The 22,491-nt window shown below is 42.0% G+C and overlaps 1 protein-coding gene across 18 annotated transcripts in view; it reads right to left on the bottom strand.

Moving 5' to 3' along the window:
• Positions 1-3,530: 3,530 nt before the first annotated feature.
• The window catches only part of kcnma1a (potassium large conductance calcium-activated channel, subfamily M, alpha member 1a), a 131,880-nt gene continuing 112,919 nt past the window's right edge, over positions 3,531-22,491 (bottom strand). For 6 of the 18 annotated variants that reach the window (XM_076743852.1, XM_076743853.1, XM_076743854.1 and 3 more), the window contains 10 exons: positions 22,201-22,425; positions 21,423-21,615; positions 17,559-17,672; positions 16,111-16,194; positions 14,199-14,329; positions 11,680-11,874; positions 11,086-11,204; positions 10,185-10,409; positions 8,604-8,632; positions 3,531-6,242 (listed from right to left, as the gene is read on the bottom strand). In XM_076743852.1, coding sequence (XP_076599967.1) covers positions 6,091-6,242; positions 8,604-8,632; positions 10,185-10,409; positions 11,086-11,204; positions 11,680-11,874; positions 14,199-14,329; positions 16,111-16,194; positions 17,559-17,672; positions 21,423-21,615; positions 22,201-22,425 — 1,467 coding nt within the window. In that variant the 3' untranslated portion in view covers positions 3,531-6,090. The remainder of the gene's footprint in view (positions 6,243-8,603; positions 8,633-10,184; positions 10,410-11,085; positions 11,205-11,679; positions 11,875-14,198; positions 14,330-16,110; positions 16,195-17,558; positions 17,673-21,422; positions 21,616-22,200; positions 22,426-22,491) is intronic. The other 12 variants (XM_076743856.1, XM_076743863.1, XM_076743858.1 and 9 more) reach the window with 3 other exon arrangements.

Below are 22,491 nucleotides of genomic sequence, written 5' to 3'. Positions count from 1 at the left end.
TTAGTTCAGGCTTCCCTTGGTGACAGTCAAGGTCAGGCGCCGGCTCGATTGCAGTTTTACAGTACCTGTCTGTTGTAAATACACTGTAAAGTGGTGAAGTGTCAATGCGAATGCACTGAGACTCATCGTGATATTTGATGTAGTTGAACTGGGTAACTAGTGAGCTGTTGTCAGTGTTAATCCAAGTAGTGGAAGAAGTACTCAGACCCTTTATCTACAGGCCCTGCAAGCATCTCTTCCTATGAGCAGTGGTGTACCAGCACAGTACATGTGCCAGCCCACATAAACCTGTACTGTACTGCAGGCTTTTTGAAGTTCCCTATTAGTATTCCCTAATAGTACTATTGCACTTCATACTGTAAGGCGGCCTACAACTAACATATAGGCTATAGAGCAACAGTATGGTCCAAACAATACTCTTTTCCCTCAACCTGTAGTTTACCAATGTTCATTTTGTTATCATCTGTATCGGTCCAGTGTTGATAAGTAGCGTATGGCCATTTTGAAATGACTCAGCACAGATTTAACGCTACAGAACTCATTATCCCATCATCCCCCAGACCATCAGTTTTGTTGTTCAGCAGGTCATGCTATAATACTCTGTCATAACAGAATTGAGATTGTAACAGATTGTTTCCGCTCTCACGTCTTTTTCCCTTGTACATACGTTCACATATCAGAACACGCTGTACAAATATTGTTTTTTGTTTTTTTGTTTTCACTTTTTGTTATTGAAATTGATGCTGCCTATTTTGTTTCGTCTGTGCTCTGTTCACTGGTCTGAAGGGGGCAGGGCTCAGCTGGAAAAGATGATGTCATGTATGTCCCTGCACCAATCAGAATCAGGCGTGCGGTTGTTTGCTTTTGTTACCAGGCCGCTGTCAATCAAATCTGATCAAATGCCACCCACACAGTCCTGATGAAGCAGATGAAAGTTAAATTCATAAATAACACCTATGGATGTTTTTCTGAACTGTACCTGCAGTTGTTGCTTATTAACATGATATTTACAATGATTAATTAGCCTGCTGTGTGCCATGTTTTGGCCTTTGTCATGGCTCAAAAACTGACATCCTTCATTCATTTCATACTAAATATGTTATGATCCACTAAAGTTAGGCACAATATGAGATGAATAAATCCCTGCTTTTGTTATCTTTGCTCCCAGCTTGTCTGTAAGGGAGCCAGGAGGGACAATAGAGTTAGATTCTTTGTTTGGGAGGGGAGGGGCCTGGCAGAGATCTGCACTCTACTGGTTGCACGCCTCTTGTATTAATCCTTATATAATTTTGTTAATCAATTATATATGGTGTTATTCTTATTAATGACATTTGAGCATTTGTATTTCAGAAATGTTGTAGCAGGCCAATTTGTTACTAATTAACTACTCTAATTCTACTAATTAAGCACCTCACACAATGCTAGGTAGTTTTGTTCATAAAAAAAAAATTATATACAACATGATGATCATATTTTTTGTGTGAATCTGCAAAATTCTTGAAGCTTATTCTTATAGCTGTAAAATAAATTTAGTGAACAAAAAACAGAAATCACAAATTTGTACTTAAGTATTTGAGTAAATACTGCTTAGTCATTGGCTTCCATCACCGGATATTACAGTGCAGTACAATAACAGAGGACAAATTTGTAGTTGGAATAAAAAAAAAGGGGAAGAATTTCATGGTTTAGAACACAAATACATCCATTTTAATTTGAGAAAATACAAAAAGAAACCATGTACAATCTATGTACAAACTTTTTGTACAAGACAGTATATTTATCAGCAGATTATATTTGACAGAGTCAGGTAGATCAACTCAGCACCATCAAATAATCCATTTATCCATCATATCTAGAACACATCCAAACTAATTAGACTGCTATGTCAAACTGCAATGCTGCAATGACGATGTGCCAGCAAACCCTATCTGTGATACGCAAGAGCAATGTCCTGAATTCTTCCTGAACTGATAAGCAGCCAAAAAAAAAAATCAACATAAATTGCAACTTTTCTTTAAAAAAAAAAACATAAAAATTGCTGAATGCAATTTTAATGTATAATTAAGACTTGAGACCCACCACCCATCCCCATAAGTATTATATGTTCTATTATATCTAATACAATTCCCAGCAAATAAGTTATTATATCCATCCTTTACAGCAAAAAATAGAATAACAAAAATAATGCAACATATTGTAACAGTGACGTATGATGCGTCATAGTCTTTGATTTGTTTAGTGGACAACAACACATCTGATGTTACAGGCGTGGGCCTCTAGGTGCATCTTTCAGTCATCCATATGTAACTACACCACATGACACAACCTGATAACCTGTAACCGAGCACACAGCAGAGACGATATGTGTGGTCTGAAGACCGGGGATCCTTAAGGTGTCCTGAATGCCACTTGTCGCTATAGTGGGACTTAATATGGGCCCTCCTCTTGACCTTGTGCACTGCCTGGCACTATACTGGCATGGAGGCATTGATGGCTTGGATGTTCTCCATGTCAGTACGAGACACCGTTCTCACAGTGGAAAAACACTTGGACTCAGCTCCCTCAAAGCGAGCCTGTGTCCCTGAATGACTGAAGGATGCTTGCTCAACTAAACTCTTCATGGCACTTCAAAAACACTCTAAAAACTTTAGAGGTATACAATGCAAAGACCTAAAACATCTAATAGAGACATATGACAAGGTGTAGGAAGGAGAGACATCTCAGTCCAGAGTTGTAAATAATGCCAGCCTGAATGAGTCGCACAATGAGGGTTCAGGTAGAAAAAGCACAGTAATCAAGTGTAATGAAAACAAATGGTGCATTACTTTGTGAGTTTATGTTACCGCCAGTTTGCAGCGTGTACCGTTTCATTTCTGAACAATGCTATGTTTAAGTACCTCAAAAAATACTCTGTAAACAAATAAGAAGCAGTTGTGGCAGATTGTGACAGATGACAAGCTGACAAAATGGAATGTAAACCCTGTAATAACACAAAGCAAAAAAAAAAAACAGGAAAATTAAGGATGTTCTCTCTTTTGATAACCTTGGCTGAATTGGTGCTACCTTCCATCTTTGTGATGGCTGATAAACCAGATCAAATTCCGCCTGACTTTCCTCCAAGAACCCGGGATCTTTCATTTTCAAGAAACACATTTGTCTTTTTTTTCCCAACATAACAATCAGTTTGTCGATTCTATGTATAATGAGTCATCGCCACTGTCAAATATTAATAGTTCCTTATTGTTCAGGCTAGCAAGTATGCCATTAACAACCCAATTATACATACATTTTACTCACATATTTTCTGAAAAGAAATCTATTTGCTACAAAGTGTGACAACGATGTAATCACAGTTCAAAAGTTCACTTCAGGACAATGTGTATGAGGCTTCAGTATAGTTGCACCACACCCAATAGACGGACATTGAAGCTCAGATCATTTTGTTTGAAAAAGAAATATGGTCTATATAATGGGTTGGATTTACACAAACATATTTAGCACAATATTCCGCTCTTTGCCATTTTCCAAAATTGTTTAGTTTTTTTTTTTTTTTTTTTGTTTAGAATGACTTTTCCTTTACAGCTTATAGAATCACTGCAATAAACAGACAGCGCCCCCCTGCCATATTATTATCACATTGTGGAAAACGCCAGCACACTGTGCTGTAGTGTACACACTCTTCCTCCACACTAGGGACCTAATTTAGGTCAAACACATCTAATGAAGGTCATTCAGCTCTGGCCTGCGCACAGAGGGAGCGACTCTGTGATCTTCTCATTACTATCACCACTCTGATCTGCTCTCTGTCTAAATACAACATTTACCCCCGAAAACGTAATTCCTTTACACCTATCTTTTCGTCTGCATGTTCACAGCCAGGCATGCTTAGTAGACACATTATTCAGCAGACACGGCTCATCTGCGCAACTAAAAGAGGCTCCAGATGAGCCTTATTTTATTTCTACAAGCACTCAACAGAGCTGAGCTGCCAGGCTGAAGATGGTGGTTTCACAATGCAAGCTAGTCTAAGCTTTAGTGGCTCCAGAGTGATGCGGTTCGTTAAAGAGGGGGATAAAAAAATAATCTTTTGTTTTAGAATGATGTGAAATAAACGGTGATATAGTCAAACACAAAATCCTTTGATATGTAGTTGTAATTAAAGATAGTATTTTTATCTCCTCTCGTACTTTTCATTTGGTTCTTGTCTAGAAAAATAAGTACAAATTGATTATGTTTATGGATACAAAATAATTGCGTTAAATGTATAAACCCAACTACATATTTGTAGGAAGTTTATGTATTAGGCGTGCAAGCCGACCACCTCAATCTTCCATCACTACCACGGCTGGATTTGGATCTTGTCAATGCCTGAACGTGCAAAACACACTCATGTCGCACACAGGCTAGCATAAAGAACACAGGTTCCTCTCCAGTGTCCTTATTAGCAGTCTGTGGCATTGTTGCATTTCCACCCAACTATGTCTGAGCATTTTCCCGCGTTACGAGGACCAAACACTGCAGCTTAACTCCTGAGAGTTTTGAGGCGTGTGACATCTGGGTTGGCAACAGAGAACATCCAAGCTCTTAACTGCCTCTGTGCCAATCCTGTGCCAGGCAGTTGCTCTGATCAAAGGAGGACCCATTTATGCCCACTTTTACTCGATATGTGGCATTTCTTTCCTCAGACATGAACTTCTTGTAACAGACAAAACATTCAGAAAAATGCACTACTCGTCTTTGTGATCCCAATTCAGCCGCAGATATCACGGCAAAGCGTCAACGGTGGGCACGCAGCTGCTGTTTGGTTAAGCTCAGCCATAGTTGGGGATTTTGGTTTGGTTTTTGATGCAACGTAATGGTTTTGTTAAGTAGATCCAAACCCTCTACACTCTTCTACTGTTTTTTTCTACCATGACTTTTATTTTTGGAGCCTGTTCCTTCAAAGGTGCACCAACACATACAAGCCAATGGAGGAGATGACAGCACTGATCAGCGCAACACCAGAAGGACGAGTGGCTGCGATACACACACACACACACGCACACACACACAATAACATAAATGCTCCTGAACGCATGAAGGACAGGGTAGGTTGTTTTCAACATCCTTCTCATGTATTCAGGTTGATCAGCCACGCTGTATCTGCTATTGAGGGGGCTCAGGCACATATCACGCGATAGGAGCTTGAAACAGAGTCGCAGGCTTTATGATCTGACATATCAGCAGAAGACATGTAGGTACAGGGATCTCTTTCAGCCAGCTAACACCAACACTGCACCATTGTCTGAGTTTTTAGTCTACTGCGTTGCTGGATGGTTTTCTTCTGCAGGACTGGAATGCTCTCACTCAACATGACGAGTCAACGGTGAAGTAGCAAACCTTAAGCAATGACATGATGTATAACAACCTAAGAACGCGTCCGAAAGCCAAGCAGCCCTCCCTCCCTCCCTTCTTTCCTTCCTTTAGCGCCATTGTACTGAGGGGGAATCTGATGGTTCCAGTTGTTCTGTCAAAAGAAACTTGTTCAGTTTTAGTGCAAATAGAACAGAAGCAGACAGGAGATATGAAGTCGACGAGCCCAGCTGGTTTGACATCTGGGCGGATCTTTGGGAGATGATATGATCAGTTTATCGCTGCAACCCTCATCCTCCGATAACCAGCCACCTTAGCCATGGAGTCTGGTCACACGAAGAGGTGAACTATTGCAAAGAATTACAGGAAGTACTCTCTTTTTTTTGTCAACTCTTAAAATAATTCCAAAAAGTGCTATGGGGAAGGGGCTGTACAATCCTTATTTGATTGTCATTATGTACATCACTATGGATACATTAATAAATAAAACGATGTCCAAGAGCATGGAAGTAACATTAAAGGTATACACATAGGAGGTCCCTTCCAGTTTGGGTTCCTGTCCAACCCTTGATTAGAAGAATGAGTGAAGAGAAGTGTGTCAGTCTTCAACATCCCTGTCATCATCATCATCATCATCATCATCATCATCATCATCATCACTCCTCCATGGGTGACCTCTTCCAATCTCCTTTGAAAGAGGGTACAGATGTCTGGTGAGTCAGCGAGAAAACCCTGTGTTCAGCATTCATCTTCAACTTCTCTGATTGGTGGAATCAGACTACTAGTGGATTTGTATTGGTTGACTTGGTTGGCCATGTGAGTGCTCATGGGCTTGATCTGAATGTTCCGTGGGTAGGCATTTTCTGGTTCATCTGTAAACCATTTCTTTTCTGAAGAGGACAAGGCAAGAGAGGAAGAAGAAAAGGTGGAGTTAGTTTAAAAAAGTATGCAACATGGGATTACTTACAACCATACTGCCTCAGTTTAAGTGATAGATTTGCATGGCATTCTTTGTGATTAGCATCAGACTGTGAGGTCCATTTTAAGCTTGTGTTTTGGTGCACTGAGCCAATCTGAATGTCATGGTGGCGTTGTTTAATTGAGTACATCTGTGTCAGTACAATAGATGGATATATTTTGCCGGAATTCTAATTTACTGCGGAATGATTTCATTTTAAAACACCAAACATCAATTTTAGATAAAACAAAAATCATCCTAAGAGTATTCAATTCCAAAGCGTTACAGGCTCAACATGGGTCTTAATCCTGCTATCTAGTCACACAGATATTTTTGTTATTTCCTGGTTTTGAGAGAGATTTCTAATACAACAAAGGAGAAGAAAATCCAGTTTGTGGTGCTCACAGCAACTAGTCCCTAAAAAAGCTCTTGAGCTGGTTCTTTGGATTAGCCAAACAAGATGCCCTTCAAGGTGTAAGGAGAGAAATGTTAGAAGAGGCGCATTGCATATAAAGTCAATGCAAAGACATGAGTGGAGGGTGCAAACAGTTGTGAGTTGGCCTGTGGAGACAAAGAGGAAAGACTGGCCCAAAAATAACCTAGAGCTTGAGTTCCTGGTGAGATCCCTTGTGCACATTTTGCTAGCAAACTGCAGCTAATGTCTGTATAGTAGCTGTTTGGTGCTAGTAAACATGGAGCACACACATACTCCAACTCTCAAAACTGTGGCAATCTGACTATATTTTCAAAGAGAAACTGTTTATACAAAGAAATGTTGCTGGTTTATTGTCATTTTCAATGCTATGAGCACCACAAAATTCCATTTCCTTGCACTATGTTGGGGTGGAGGAAGAAATCTCAGGGATAAATACCTCAAAACCTGGAAAAAAAAAAAAAGAAATCTTAGCTATTTGGATGGCTAGGTACCACTGATGTTAAGGTAGAAAATCATTTCTTTTTTTTGTAATTTGGATGAGCTGACCCATTACATTATATCCTAAGCAGTCACGTCTCATAGGAAGCTTTACTCTCATGCTGACAGTCATTATGTGAGAGAAGAGATTTGAAAGATTTGGATGTGTCACTTTGGAGAGAATCTCTTCATGTTAAACCAGGCTATGGGAGCACTGTTTCTGAGCACGGTGTAAGGAAAGGTAAGGGTGTATGCGAGCTGTCAGAAGTTTGTAAACTCTCTCCCAGCACTTCACAGGCATCTGCAATGCCAGTCAAGATGTCACTTCCTTTCGGGTGAAGTTGTAATATCAAATTTTAACTTTGCTATGTGGAGCAAAGCTTGTGTGCGTGTGTGCGCGCGTGTGTTCATGTACATGCGAGCTTGCATGTGTGGAGATTCATTTGTGCGGGCTTGTGTGTGTGTCAGCAAGCTTAAGGCTGCGGGGCCGTGTGTTACAACACAGGCATTTGATGTGTAGAATTGTGCCTGAGGTGAAGCAAGATGTCTGCCATCTCTCCAGAGTCTGCTGCTGATACGGTGAACTTAGTGATGTCGCCTCAAACCACCATATCAGGTGCACAGGGTTACATGGAGCAAACTTACAGACTCATATCCCCCTTCAATTTAGACTCTAAATTGGTCACACCTCCCACTTTCTTGGTGTGACCGATGGCACAGGGCTGGACACACTTTCTGAAAGTTCTGTGAAGAAGTAAGCAATTGGCTGCATCAGGGGGATTTGAATCAGCCTGACCTACATGTGAGCTATGATACAGGTTTGTACAGTCGGGCAACATGTTGTTGCTCCGCGCTTTATGCTGATGCTGGTACAATAATTACCTGCTGTACTCAATGAGAGTAGATCTGAAAGTCTGCTACAGTCGTCTAACAGCATTCAAAAGGAGGGAAGATGCGCAAACACACAGACCTCTCACACAATGCAAACCATCTCAAGGTGAAATAAATCATAAAAAGGCATGATAAATGGTGGAAAGAAACAATGCTAAAAAGGTTTTGTCTGGAGGAAAAGAAAACTCATATCATCAAGTGAATAAGTGAGGTAAAGGCACAAAGAAAGGGGGGGGGGGGGGGTCGTCTCAACCTCATGCAATGTGGAGATGGTCCTGATCATGGCAGGGAGGAGGCAGGAGCAGCAGCAGACATTTTGCTTTCCAGATGAAAGCAAAACTTAAACTGAGGCATGGTTTACGTAACATCTGAAGAACATGATAAATAAAACAAACTCCCCTCGTCATAACAATATCCACAGAGGACATAGTTATGATCAAAACCCCAGGTAAAGGTTGCTAAGTCATGCAGAATCGTTAACTTGCATACCTTGGCCCATTCTATTCATCCTTGTTGCACTTCAGAAAGAGAGGTAAGTAATCTACTGTAAGTGAGTAGTATTTACAGTCAATACACAACTGACAAATGACTACCAGTCTATTTAAGGCTTACATATTGTTACTACAGTATTTAGGCTAGATCATACATCTTAATTTTAAGATGTATTGAGGGCTTATCATCTACCATTTAATAATTCTTGAGTACGATCATAACAAATCTGCATGCTTTTAGAATATGTCATGATTTCAAACTTCAGTTACTTTATTCTCCCAGGTGAGAATTAAATTCAAAGTGTATAGTTTTTTTGGGGGGGAGAATAAGGAGTGTTTAACACGTCGGTCAAAATACTGAACAAATTTGAAATAATCTTATAATAAACAGAACAGGAAATAAGAGCCTGCTATAGAGGGCTACCAACATGGACATGCGATAAAGCAGTACAGATGCACCATGAATAACAAAATATCAACACTACTAATGAGGGATGATCTTATGAGTAACGGTACAATGCCATTGTTCCGATAGCCTGTTATTCTGAAACCCCAATAGTCCCAAAATGGTCCATTGGACCACAGGCCCATTTGTCCAACAACCCATTAGTCCAAAAACAAACACCCATTGCTCCAAAGGTCTGTTATTCTGAAAATACACACACTCATATCACCAACATAGGTACATAACTACTTATTTTACCTCACAGGGTTAGGGCTAAGGTTAGGGTTAAGGTTAGGGTTAGGGCAAAAAAACTCCAGGGAGAGAGTGTATTTTCAGATCAACTGGCTCGCTGAGCGGTGGGGTTTTGTTTCTGAATAAACGGGCTGTTGGACAAATGGGCTTTCCATCCAATAGAATATTTTTCGGAGCACTGAGGTTTCGGAGTAATGTGCCGTCGGAACAATGGGCAGTCCCCTGAGTAACAGCGTATCAGTAATGTTAGTCAAATATGCTCTATAATCAACATCAGCTACAGTCGGTAAATCACAACACGATACAGCCATGATCGTACTGATCATGAGAGCTAAATGTGCACAAAAATCCAACAAACAACAGTTACTTACTACACAAATATTAAGAGTTAGACACGAAACGGCTAAATATTAGGACAGATACAACAGGTAGACTGAACAACATACTGAATGTGTGTTGAATTATGTCATTTTATTTGGCTGTGGTTGAGGCCCTTGCTGTAAGCTTCTTTCCAACCACAATGGCTGTGCCATCCAAACAAGTGGTTTTACTGTTTACACTGCCACAGACTTCGTTAAGAAAAGAGTCTCAACAGTCTTTGACTTTAATAAAGGAGTCCAGCTTTCCACAAATTCAATGTCATGTTATGATTGCTGTGATGTGAGAGTGAAGACCGCATGCAGATGGTTATGAAGGAAACACACAAACACGCAGAGCACAAATCACACAAACAAACCACAAACGCACAATACACAGTGTTTATCAGTGCATGTGTTCATCACAATCTGCACACAAACACACACACACCTATAAAATACAGGTCAGATATAAAACACTAAACATGCAGGCTAAAACTCCACAGGACACGTAGAGTGCACGTACTTCTGTTTGTCGCGGGCCTCCCGGGTCTTACTGCTGCGGTTCTGCCGGTTGGAGGGCGGGATGGAGTGGACAGAGGAGCTCTTTTTGCTGGAGGAATGGGAGGAGTGGGAAGAGTGGGACAAGCTTGTCCGAGACTGGCCTGCGTTGTGGTCGAACTGCATGAGGCAGAAGATCAGGTCTGTGGGCACGAGCTCAAACTCATACGGTGGGTTTGTGATGACATACCTGCCCATAAAACAAATGTTTGAAGAGATTCAACTTTCATGATCTGTGTGGGGAAGCAGCAAATAGTGAAGGAAAGAAAGAAAGGCATGTATTGAGTACACAAGACGTGTAAAATTGTATACAGTTTGGGATTATTAAAATTTCATTGTATTGTTAAAAACAATATATAGTTAACACTGTGTATACATATGTGTTCTAATGAAAATTAATTTAATTAACAAATGCCACAATATTACATTATGTCAATTTAACAAGACATAATTAATTCTGTTTAATATGCAAGAACAATTCTGCACTTACTGCACATCTTAGAGCAACATCTACTTAACCTGCACTAATGCACATTTGACATTACAGTATATTACATTATATAAGTGTCATTGAACAGTACAGTATATACACATTAGAGTTAATGTTCTCGTCCTATCTTTAGTCTCTATTGTCATTTTTTTAAATTTCACATTTCGTCTGTTTTAGTTATTGTATATACTGCAATTTGGCCTTTTAATTGTACTAGTTTGTCACTGAACTCATTTGGTTTTTGTGATTTATGTGCAGTAGCTGCTGTGACACTGCAAGTTTCCCTTTGGGACCAATTAAGTATCTATAGCCTTAATCGCTCATTTTATTACATCAGACTGTTCATTTCAACACAGAGTGAAGGCAGAAATTGTACCGTTTTGTACACGGGCTTGGTGCACTGAGATGAGCGTCTCTTAATCTGTAGATACCAAAACACAGCATGTTGTACGTCTTCAGTGCCTTACAGAATAAATCCCCGTAGCAGCCGCCATCCTGAAGACACAGAACAAAGACAGCATCAGTGAGTGGCAGGTCAGGCCGATGACCTGCACCAGCCAAAGAAAATACATTCTCTGTAAAGTTGTAGTTAAAACTCAACGTTCTGCATCGCTCCGGGTGTTTTGCTTGTGAGCCAACTGTTGGCAATGCAGACTGTAACCATCAACAATGTTTTAAAATGATGCCATAATTCATCCAAGGAAAAAAACTAAATTACTTCAGGATTGGAAGTTCTGTATAACAATGACAAAAAACTGTAAAAACAAGGTTGGAACCAATTAAACTTGGAATTTCCTTGGTGGTGTTCATTGTTCTCTCTAAAGCCCTCTTCCCTCTCCACCCACTAAGGCCTGCTTTGCGTGATCACTGTTCTTCACATCGGATTAAGGACTGCAAAGAGCGGAGGCGGCCAGATGTGTGCTGCTGGGTAGTGCCAAAACGTGTCATCTCTGCTTAAACATCCACTTACCCCCAAGTCGGCAAATGGCCCGTCGTAGAGGGCTAGCTGGGCGACACGACACCTGTCTCTGTTGGCCAGTGTCTGCGGTGTGCTGTAGCCTCCTCTGAGAGCGTTCTCCTCAGCCAACAGGGCCTCCAGCTCTGGTGTGGCTCCCCCTGTGACCAGCGTCCGAATCAGCGTGAGGATGTTATCATTGAAGTATGTCTGGTGAGAAGAGAGAGGGGATATCTGTAAGCAGATGCCATTAGAGTCACAAGTAGGGAGGTGGCAGATGTGGGACAAAAGCACAGCCCCGATTATGTCAACCCTCAGCCTGTCTCTTCACATAGAGCTGACTGGGAGGTGAGGAGGAAGACCTTGGGAGATTATGGAGGACCGTCCCTATGACGGCATACTTTCAGTAGCTTTAAAAGGCTCTGTTTATCAAAATAATACAGAAAAACTATTTTCATTTACCTCTCATGGTACGTAGCCATGCAGCTAGTTTTGGTTTTTAGATGTCTGTCTGAGATTTCAGCCTCCACCCAAATACAGCAGTGGTGTTTACAACAATGATAAATTACATTAGAGAAGTTCAACAGAAACGTCTGCAGAATCAGGATCCCTGTTATTTTGGATCCTCCAAAGACCTGGATGAATGAAGTTTTTACTGGATCTACTTTAACACAATAAAACAATAACGATTTCTGGATTAGCAAAATCAAATCAATCTTTATTTGTCACATGCATCGTTACACAAAGAGAATGTGTAGTGAAATGCTACATTGCCATGATCCAAGATTGTGCAACAGATAAAAATAAATAAATCTGAACCTGGAGATGAACAGTCTTCATGAACAGAAACCCGTCAGCCTCTCTGGGCTGCAGTAACGAGAAGAGACCATTGCGTGGGTGAAGCTCCTCTACTGATGCCTCCTCCTGACTGCGCTACCCTCAGCGAGGCCATCAGTCCTTCAGGGTTCTGTTCCCAAACCAGATCGTAATGCAGCAAGGACACAACAACAAATGCTGCTCTTGAAATTTTAAACGTCCATTCCCCTGTACTGTTTTGGAGTGGAGGCCACGATCTCAGGACAGATCTCTTCAAAAATCGGAGCAAATAAAACCATCTGCATGATTATATACCACTAGAGATGAGTGAGATGCATATTTTATCATAGATTGGGTGAATGACTCTTTAGTTATTCGCTGTAAAAACTGTAAAGTGACATCTTGACAATCATAGCATATGAGAGACCACCGCGTTAAATAAAACAGGTACATCTATACAGCACTAGCCTTTCCTGAAGGAACACGCTGTATGACGTCCGCTTCCCTTCTCAAACAACGATTTGACTGCTCTCTGCGGGTGTCAGGTTCTCTTGTCCTTCAAGCCGATCAGGACCTGCTTTTGCCGCGCGTGAAGACAGCCGATGTCACTCGGCAGCCGGGCCAGAGTGGCAGCTCCTCTCCCCGGGCCCCTGACAGGCCTGCAGAGCCTCATGATGGATGAGCACTGTCCATTAGCTGGCTTCACCTCTGACCAGCGCCAGACTACAGCTGACGCCTGCTCTACTCCCTGCTCGGCTCGGCTCTGCACGCCCCTCTAACCCCTCACTCGCCGAGAGGGCTGCTGGAATTAAGCCATCACAGCACCGAAGGGAAAACCACGGTTGGTCATGAGAAGGGAGGAGAGGAAAGATGAGGTGTAGAGGAGGATTTTTTTTCCCTCCCAACATCCTCCTTTATCTTATCTCCACTGACATTGTCAAAAGATGAAAGAGTGTTTCTGTGGCCTGTTACAGCCAAGCTTGTGTCATCACCATTACGCTAGTCTTCAACACTTACTTCGTTAAAATATCTAATAAGGCCCTTGAAAGTTAAATTCATAATATTTAAGATGAGGAGGGAAGCCAACGATTTCCCTTTTGATGTCAGCGGAGTTGGCGGGGATGTGTGATGAATGCACTGTACCATTTCATTTACCAACTACTGTCTACTTCAAATGCCAAAACAGGCATCTGCTGAAAATCATGGCTAAAGTCGCCCAGTTTTCTCTGCTGGGGGAGCATTTTTGATTTACACCAGCTGTAGAGACTAGGAGATAATCTCATAGTCTGATAGTATCTGCTGTTTAATGGCAACGACTGATATGTCTGTTAAAAAGCAGAGTCACGACCACCAAAGATGCAAAAGAAAACAGAAAAACTCACTCCATTCTGGGGTTTATGCCATCTAAAGTTTTCTCAGGTCCATCTTTCCGGTCTGACTCACTTCGAAGTTTCTCACCTCTTTCACTCATCCTGAAGTTTCTACCAGTGCAACAACATGCAACTGTTACCCGGTGGGCTCAGCGTCTCCAGTGTGAAACTTTCTCTCTCGGTTCTCTTTTTCAAATACGGATTATTACTCTGCTGTAGAGTCCAAACGCGGAGTAATCAGGAAATCAAAGTTATAAAATGTGCGCGCGCAAAATGTATGATTTTGAAATGTGAATTGGAGGTTTGGAAAAAACACACAGCGAGCGCGCAGCGTGTTTGAGAACTCACCGCGCTCATCAGGGAGTCGAGTACACTGACAGCGAAGGCGGTGCCGCAGGCGAAGGGCTGAGTGAGGTACAGCTCTGTGTCTGGGTCGTCATCATCATCTTGGTCCAGGAACTGAACGTTTGAGTCGTTCACTGAGAGAGGGGGTAGAGAGGGAGTTAGAGACGGGCACAGTGAAGAGACATGAGGAAGAAAAACCACACACACACACAGACACCGACACACCTGAGAGTTCAGAAATATTGAATTCTTTGTTTAGTTTAAGTTATATTTGGAAAAATTCAGCTATGTCATGGTAATGTAACAGAAACGTCTCAGGTATACAGGTACTGATCCAGAATTTGAGCTTTTAATATAATGTAACATTAGATGCACATTATATTTTGCCTTGACACTTTGCAATTTTTGACCGTTGCAAATATTTTTAAGTACAAGATTACACAAGAACCTTATTTCTTCTCCAAACAATTGACATGATTTTGATTGGCCCTAACATACTGACACAACAAGAATCACTTTTCACTTACATTAAAAAAAAACTAAATCTGTAATTTGCTATTTTTCTGTCCATGTGCAGTTTAATTGTTTGGAAGGTGAAAAAAGTGTTTTGGACTTTTGGAGAAATTATTTAGAATATTAAATATGCTGTATATCACATGCAGGATGCATTTCATACATTGAGACAAACCACGACTTTAGGAGAATATATTAAAGTATATTATGCATACACAGTCATAACCATTGTAGAAGTCCCCAGTTATGAATCAGTCATACATGTGTTCTGCATTAGTACCACTGTAGCCACTGTATATAGTGTAACACACACAAACAGACCAGTGTGTGTAAAGAATAAAATCTAATTATTTTATCAGAAAAACAGAATATAGGTATTTTTAATGTGAGACTTCAACAATGGCCACTACATCACATGAAAGAAATCATGCACTTAGAAATTCATGCTATGTTTTTCAGAGGTTTCCTTGATGAATGTGTTTGTCACATCATCACTTCTATGAAATACATCTCAAACATTTACCTGTGCCCTGAAAGTCAAATTAACACATTAACACACTTTTCGGTCTCATGATTAATTAGAAATCAGATCTGCTAAACGATCTCATGGCACAGCGGGAATGAAAATAACCCAAAAACTGAAATAACAATGATATTTTTCTTTCTTTCGTGTATGGCTTCACTGGTAGAATAAAAAAACACCGAGTGCTCCCTGCAGCGGGTGTCTTTTTCCTTAGACTGTATTCTTAGCAGCAGCGGGCAGTGAAGGGTCTATGAACCAGCGTTACTTGAAAAACGAGCATCACACAAGTTTTTGTTTGACTCCTCCAATATCTGAGCTTCAGAGATATGGTCTGGAGGAGAAAAAAAGAAACTGGAAAATGAATTTAAAAATAAATAAACAGCTTAAAAGATGTTTTGATCTTGAGTGTTTTGTTTTTGATATCTGATTTCTTCCCAGGCTTCCTGTGCGCTGTGGAACAGAAATGTCAGTCAAAGAGACAAGGGGCTGATGCAAACGGGCCTGGGCCAAAGGAGTGAACTGGGTGATTGTGTGTGTGCGTGTGTGTGTGCGGAGGGGGAAGTGGGGTGGTGGGGGGGTGTTGCTATGAAAACAGCCACAAGGACAGACGGAGCATGATCAAAAGCCTAGTGATGCTCTGCAAACGCAACTGGAGGAGAAAAAAAAAAATACCCCAAAAAGAAAAAAAAAAATCATTAAAAAGGGGCCAAAACAAGACAGTCAATTTCAACCAGAACGAAGAATAAAAATGTGTTCAAAGTGAAGCCATGGGAGCAGCGAGGGCCTTGACTGCAGCCAGATAAATCAAGACAAGCTGATGAGGAGCAGAGCGGCGGAGCGAGGGAACGAACGGCAGCAGAGGACAAAGGCTCGGCTTACCCAGCTCTGTTATCATTTGTATGCTGGTTCCACTTTTTTTTTCCTGACTGAGTGAAACCAATGGTAGTAGTTTGCCAGGTTTAGCTAATGGTGATGAGACAGTGCAGGGAAGGGGAGAAATGGTGTTGTTATTGAAACAGTTTCAAAGACTGCAATAAAGGCAATTCGCTGTCTCAGACTACTCGTGTCAAGTCCGGAATTACCCTGAGACATTCATGGTTGTCCGGTATCTAAAAGTAAAGAACCCTGGATTAGAGTGCACGGCGCATATAAAGCCACAGCTGTCACGCCGCTACACCTCTACAGCAACAATAAATTATTATACGGTAAGACAGTGAAAGGGATAAACATGGCCTTATCCATAAACACACCTACTTTACACACCACGCAAGCAAAATTGATCATGCAACTCAGATGAGACATGTTTTTATGCTTCAACTTGACTTTAATCTGCTCCTGGCGCTGTAAACTGGACATATGACAATGTAATTACTGTATATGGTTCCAGTGAGACATGCAGCCACACTCTCCTCTGCACGCTCATACTTCTTCCTCTCCTGAAGGACAATGTTATCACATCTAGTGTTGCTGTGGCTCGTTAGCTATGGGCAGGCTGAGGCACAACGCTGGAGCTTCTACAGTTTGAGTCCCGGACAGCAACCCATGAGTCCAGCACGGACAGCATCTCGCTGTGATGATTACGTATGCGGTCAGCAGTCTAAAGGGAGAGCCTCTCTGCAGGTAATGGCTGGCCCGGTTACAAGTAACATTAGGTAGCTCCTTTCTCTTTCTGGCCTTTTCTTAGCTGGCCTCATGCTCCATTGCTCCCTAATTGGGTCAGGGGAGACAGAGTAGCCAGTCTCTGCTGCTTTAGAAGGCCCCTCAGAGATCTGAAAGTTTCATGAGTCCCCACCACCAGTGGGAATACAGCCACTGCCATTGTTATTAATAAATGGACCCATTTTGCAACCAAGGCAGTTTTTTTTTCTCCACTACCTTTTCACTCTCGCACCGTTTCTTCCTCTCTCACCCTCTCCATCAGGCTGAGTTTCTCTTGTGCATTAGTGGACAAATTGCAGGAGATGTAGCTACAGTCCTAAAAATGCCCATCTGACATCCTCAAGTTACAGTAGTCCACACTGTCCTCAGATATTTTCCAACCCTTGCAGCAAACATTATCACCACTTGACAAAAGCTAGCCAGATCCAATGCTTCACATATGAATATGAACTTGAGTTGGCCAAAGCTACTGATATGAAAGTGAACAAAAATTCCACAACACGCATTCCTAAGTCCAGTTGACCTTGAATGAGTTGGAACTTTTGGTAGCAGCATGACGCTTAAGTCAGCTCTATGCGTCTATGTCTGCCAATGAACAATGAGTTGGTCTGAGGTTATCGGGTATGGCATGCAATATTTGCGTGTGAGGTGGGTGGAAACAGTTTTACCTAGCTCTGTGATGATGGGGATGTTGGATCCGGTGGTGATAGAAGCCTGACGCACAAAGCCATGTACTGGACTGCTGTCTGGAGATGACCTGTCCATTCCAGGAGGCGTGAAACCTGAAAACCACAAACAGAAGAAGTTTAGTAAAAAGCTTTTTTCAGGATACAAACTGCAGAACAGATTGAAAGTTTGCAATCCCTTCCTTTGCCTTCTTATGCTGCACTACGGCTTTGTCTAATCTATGAGGGGAGAAACACAGTATCTAACAACAACTCTCCTGTCCATTAAACTATTTTGCTCAAAGAGAGTCAACTTCATTCTGACTGTTAGAGTTGATTGAATTTAGCTGTATCTCAGTTTTTTTGTTTATATTCAAATCAACACAGTAAGTGAATTTACAATCTAATACATTTAAAACATGTTTTTCCCAATGGATCAGAAGCTGAGATGGCAGTTACTGAGATCTGCTAAGCTGGTTAGCTTTAGCAGGAGTTTCACTGGGGTTTTTTCTCCATCTTGATTGGATTTAGCTGCTGCTTTATGTATTTATGTGGATTAACTAACTGAATTGCCAAGATGTCAGTTCATCAAAGTGGGAGAAAATCAAGCAACTTTAGTTTTAGCTTTCCCTCAGGCTGCCTGTGGCTACCTCATGAGCTAGCTTTAACTTGATACAGCTCCCTTGTTGTTTTAGCCATTTAGTTGGTCTCTCTGTGATAGAGAGTGCAGAGCCCACAGATTACACAACCACAGTGCAGTGACTTCAGTCTGCACAATAGTTTAGCCAACTGCAAATTTGACATTTCTCAGTAAATATCCATTTCTTCGGCAGAGTCATTGGCAAGACAGATGACAGAAAGTAAGTTTAATTCTGGTCTGGAGTTTTGTTCTGTTTTGGACTTTGCATGGCAGTATTGTACATTGCATTTTCTTTCTTCCATAGAAAAATGCAGCCCAAGCAAAAACCTGCATGTCCCATAAATGTCTTTTACTACTGATGTATCATAAGCATGAGGCCTCGACCTGGAACTCTGTATCAATACCATTATACATAGTGCATGTCAGCTCAGTCAGCATGAAGTTGTTGATGTGTGCTTTCTGTGCCATAAATGTGTGGATTGACAGAAAAAAAAAGCAAAGAAGGAAGAGGGGAAGGCTAAGTGAACAAGGCACCTGCCTAAAATCTGCAATACAGATACTGTGCTTTCAGGGGTCAGCTAAGACATATTTAGCATTCACGTCCCTCCATCAACGGACAGACATAAATTTTATATGTTGTTCATTTTGTTACAATAAAATTGGTGAAGTGGATCCTGAAAACCTTTTATCGGAAATGGCGTGGCTGAGAACCATGAAATACAAGTGCAAGTGACAGGAGTATGAATTCACATGACTTCACATTTTTGCATTTCCTCAAAGTGACAAGTAAACACCTTAAATCTGTAATGCTATATGCATAATGCATCAACTGTGTTTTGACATCCATCATTTAGTGCTGACGACAGCAAAATGCCAGCTTCTAGTGCCACTACCAAGGAAACATAATGCAGGGAATATATTCAGGTCACAAAGTTTTAAAAGGACTGCAAATTCTCTATGTGTGTGTGAGTGTGAGTGTGCCTTTCCTGTCAAGAAACTCAATGAGCTGCTTACATTACAAAAGAGATCTCCCAGCCCTTTGCAACAGAAAAGACACCAAATAGTTTAGTACACAGCAAGAAGCACACACTGAACTGAAGCACGGATAATCATAACTCTTGTTATACCAATTATTGAACTTGGAAATAGCAGAGGTTTGACACTCTGAGTCAACCAGGGAGCATGAGCTCAGACAGTGCGAACATCATTTTGTCGATGTCCATAAAGGATGATGTTTACTCCACTGGAGAGTGACAGCACGTTTTTGGGTACTGCCTCTAAAATGTTGCTCTTGTATGATAGTGAACATGAAGACAGTACAGAGCTGCAGAAGAACAGTTTCCGTTCTGTGCTGTGTGTACAGCAGAACAGGGATAACATGAGGCCTGCTGCTGAGCTGCTTTCAAATCCTGTTAGGTTACAAACAGCTCAAAAGTTGCAATGAGAGCTGGTGAGCTCCAAAACAGAGTGCTGTATGTCTTCCTAAGACAGAGCCAGAGTGCTGCAAAACCAGAGGAGCTCAAAAGTGTTTATCTCCCCGATCGAAGCTCAAAGAGTGAATCCAAGCAAGAATCTAAATCCACCATGAAACATTCTCAACTACGACACATGAAATACTCCTGATTGTTATATATAAACCATTTTTGACAATCAATGCATGATTTCCTTATTGCCCGAACTAAAGAAGCTTGAGTTTGAAAGCCAGCCTGATCACACACAACGTGTGCTCATCTGCTGTGAGGCTGTAACCTCGTCTGTTCAACTACAACGCACAATAGACAAGTGAGATCTGGGTTACATACCCCCTTTTCCTTGTAGCCCCCCGGGCACAGCGGTGCTCTGTGGTTGACTACATGCTACAGCAGCCGTGAGAAGCTCTCCCCCAGGAAAGAGCATGTTTACTTATTCATTTGCACCTTCTTGTTTTAAATTCCACAGACAGTGTCTGAATAGGAGCATCGCTAGGAGGAAGGAATCCCCAAAGCAATACCTATGATACAATTGCAGTGTCTGGGTGTGTGCGTTTGGGTCCTTGTGTATGCATGATTGCATGTCACTGCGGTGTGTATGTGTGTATGTGTTTTCTAAAGTGAAGTATTTATCACTGAAATGGGTGGTTGATGTAAGACCCAATTATTGATGACAATAGGCTCCATCCATCGACCCTGGGAGAGGATATAGGCTAGTGGGCTTCCATACTGAGGTGGCTTTCTGTGAATACTGCTCCCCAGAGCGGCATGCTCTAAGATTTACCCCTACTTATTGTTCCTTGGTGGCACTGCTATCGACAGCACATCACTCACTCAAGGCCGGAGAAATAACAGCATTGGCATTCTCCTAAAGCATGTGGAAGTGCTCCACACTAAAAAATAATGGCCTCTTGGACCTTCAACTTTGATTTGTATTTACAACAGTCACTGTGATGGCATTAAATAGTATTGAGCTCAAGGCATGTCATGCCTTTTGGGCTAATCATAAACTGAGGATTACCTGTTTGTGGATGTGAGTGGATAGACAGCACTGGCATGAATATCTGTGTGTGTGTGTGTGTGTGTGTGTGTGTGTGTGTGTGTGTGTGTGTGTGTGTGTGTGTGAACACATGTGCACCCGCATTATAACACGAAGGTGTGTGTGTGCGTGCATGTGTCGCTGTTTTGTTGTGACTAATGAGGAGCAGCTGAATTGGCCTGCCTGGTGATTTGTACTAGCTGCTTAATGATGATGAGGCCTGATGGGATGCCAGGTTCGTGTGTTTGTCTGCAAACATCAACAATCTGTTCCAGACAATCTGCCAGACACCAGATCAGGGGGAACAACATCAAATGACACAGTCATGTTGATTACATCGTTAAAAAATATTATCAAGGAGGTTTAGCAGCATGTAATTACCAGGGACAAGACTGAAATGATCAGAAAATTACATGGAGTAAACACTCTTCAAAGGTTTGACGAAGCAATCAGCACAATGTTTTGTGTGTGAGTGTGCTTCCTCAGGAATTACAGTAAAGTCAGTCTATTCTGTAGATGCCACTTACTTACTAATTAAGAACACTTAAGCTGACTCTGTGCTCGACAAACTACATCTATCCCTCCTGTGTGGCCTTCTCATCCCACCCTAGATCTTTTCCTCCCTTCCTTTTTCATCTTTGACTGCTGTCTTTCCTCCCTGCCGCAACCTGTCCCCTTTGGGCAGCAGTGCACATGCAGTCTAATGGGACACTCCTTACCTTGGGAATTAGCCTGTAAGACCCCGATGCTGTCATCAAACTGCATAGATTTGATGTTGAGTGACGCCAAGATGCATTCCTTATCCTGCAGTGAGGCATCTTCGATATTGTTCTGATTGGCTGACAGTATTACGCACATGTCGCAGAGGTTGATGTTGACAGCCCTTAAATCTGCCCGACTTAATGGTGTACCCTTCAGGGTGAGGAGAACAGAGACGAAGAGCGAGACAGAGGGGGGGGGGGGGGGGGGGGGGAGAGAGAGAGAGAGAGAGAGAGAAAGCAAAACGCAGAGAGCAGACAGACATGGGGGAGAGAAAAACAAATTTAAGAAGTGAGCGGAGTGGAGCTTTGGGAAATTAGTTAACAAGTATTCTTGTTTTGAGGCGATGACATTCCACTGATCTAACTGGGCACTGGAGAATCAGAGACATGGACTAATCTAAAGGCTAGCCTGCGCTGAGGGCTGTGTTTGGGATTCTCCTCTGATCATCAGTCAAGCCAGGCCTAACAAGCTCTAAGGCAGCAAGCCACGCCATCTGTGATGGGCACTGCAGCTGCAACACACATAAACTCCACTTTGGATATGCAGGATGTGTCACTGCTCTGGATGAGGGGGGCTGACTGCTCTCTCATGGAGTGATCATTCAATTGAGTTGACCAAATAAAAGTGAAAATCGCTCTCAGGATTAGCGTGTGAGTCAAAATGTCAAAGCTTTGTTAGCTGCACAGAGATTCTGGTTTAAATGTGTCTCCGGCGGCAGCGAACTGGTGCACTCACAGGTAATATGGAGACCTTCGGGAAGTTGTGTAAAGTTTCCCACTCTCTTCGCAGGTAATCCAGCGAGCCCACAAAGACTATAGGCTTTAGCTCGTGATAATGGAAGTTGCTGGCTCTTAAAGGCATCACCAAGTTTCGCAGCCCCACTAAAGCGGACGTGACATCCCCAAATATACAGACCACCACATGGCCGCTCAGCACTGTCATGGAGGCTTCACTCCGGGTCTGCAGGGAACAGAGGGACACAGGGAAGGGGGAGAAGAGCAGAGAGAAAGGGGTAAGGAGGAGGAG

Source organism: Chaetodon auriga, chromosome 11 (assembly GCF_051107435.1).
Source record: "Chaetodon auriga isolate fChaAug3 chromosome 11, fChaAug3.hap1, whole genome shotgun sequence".
NCBI classification, from domain to species: Eukaryota; Metazoa; Chordata; class Actinopteri; order Chaetodontiformes; family Chaetodontidae; genus Chaetodon; species Chaetodon auriga.
This window is presented reverse-complemented; position numbering and strand designations above follow the sequence as displayed.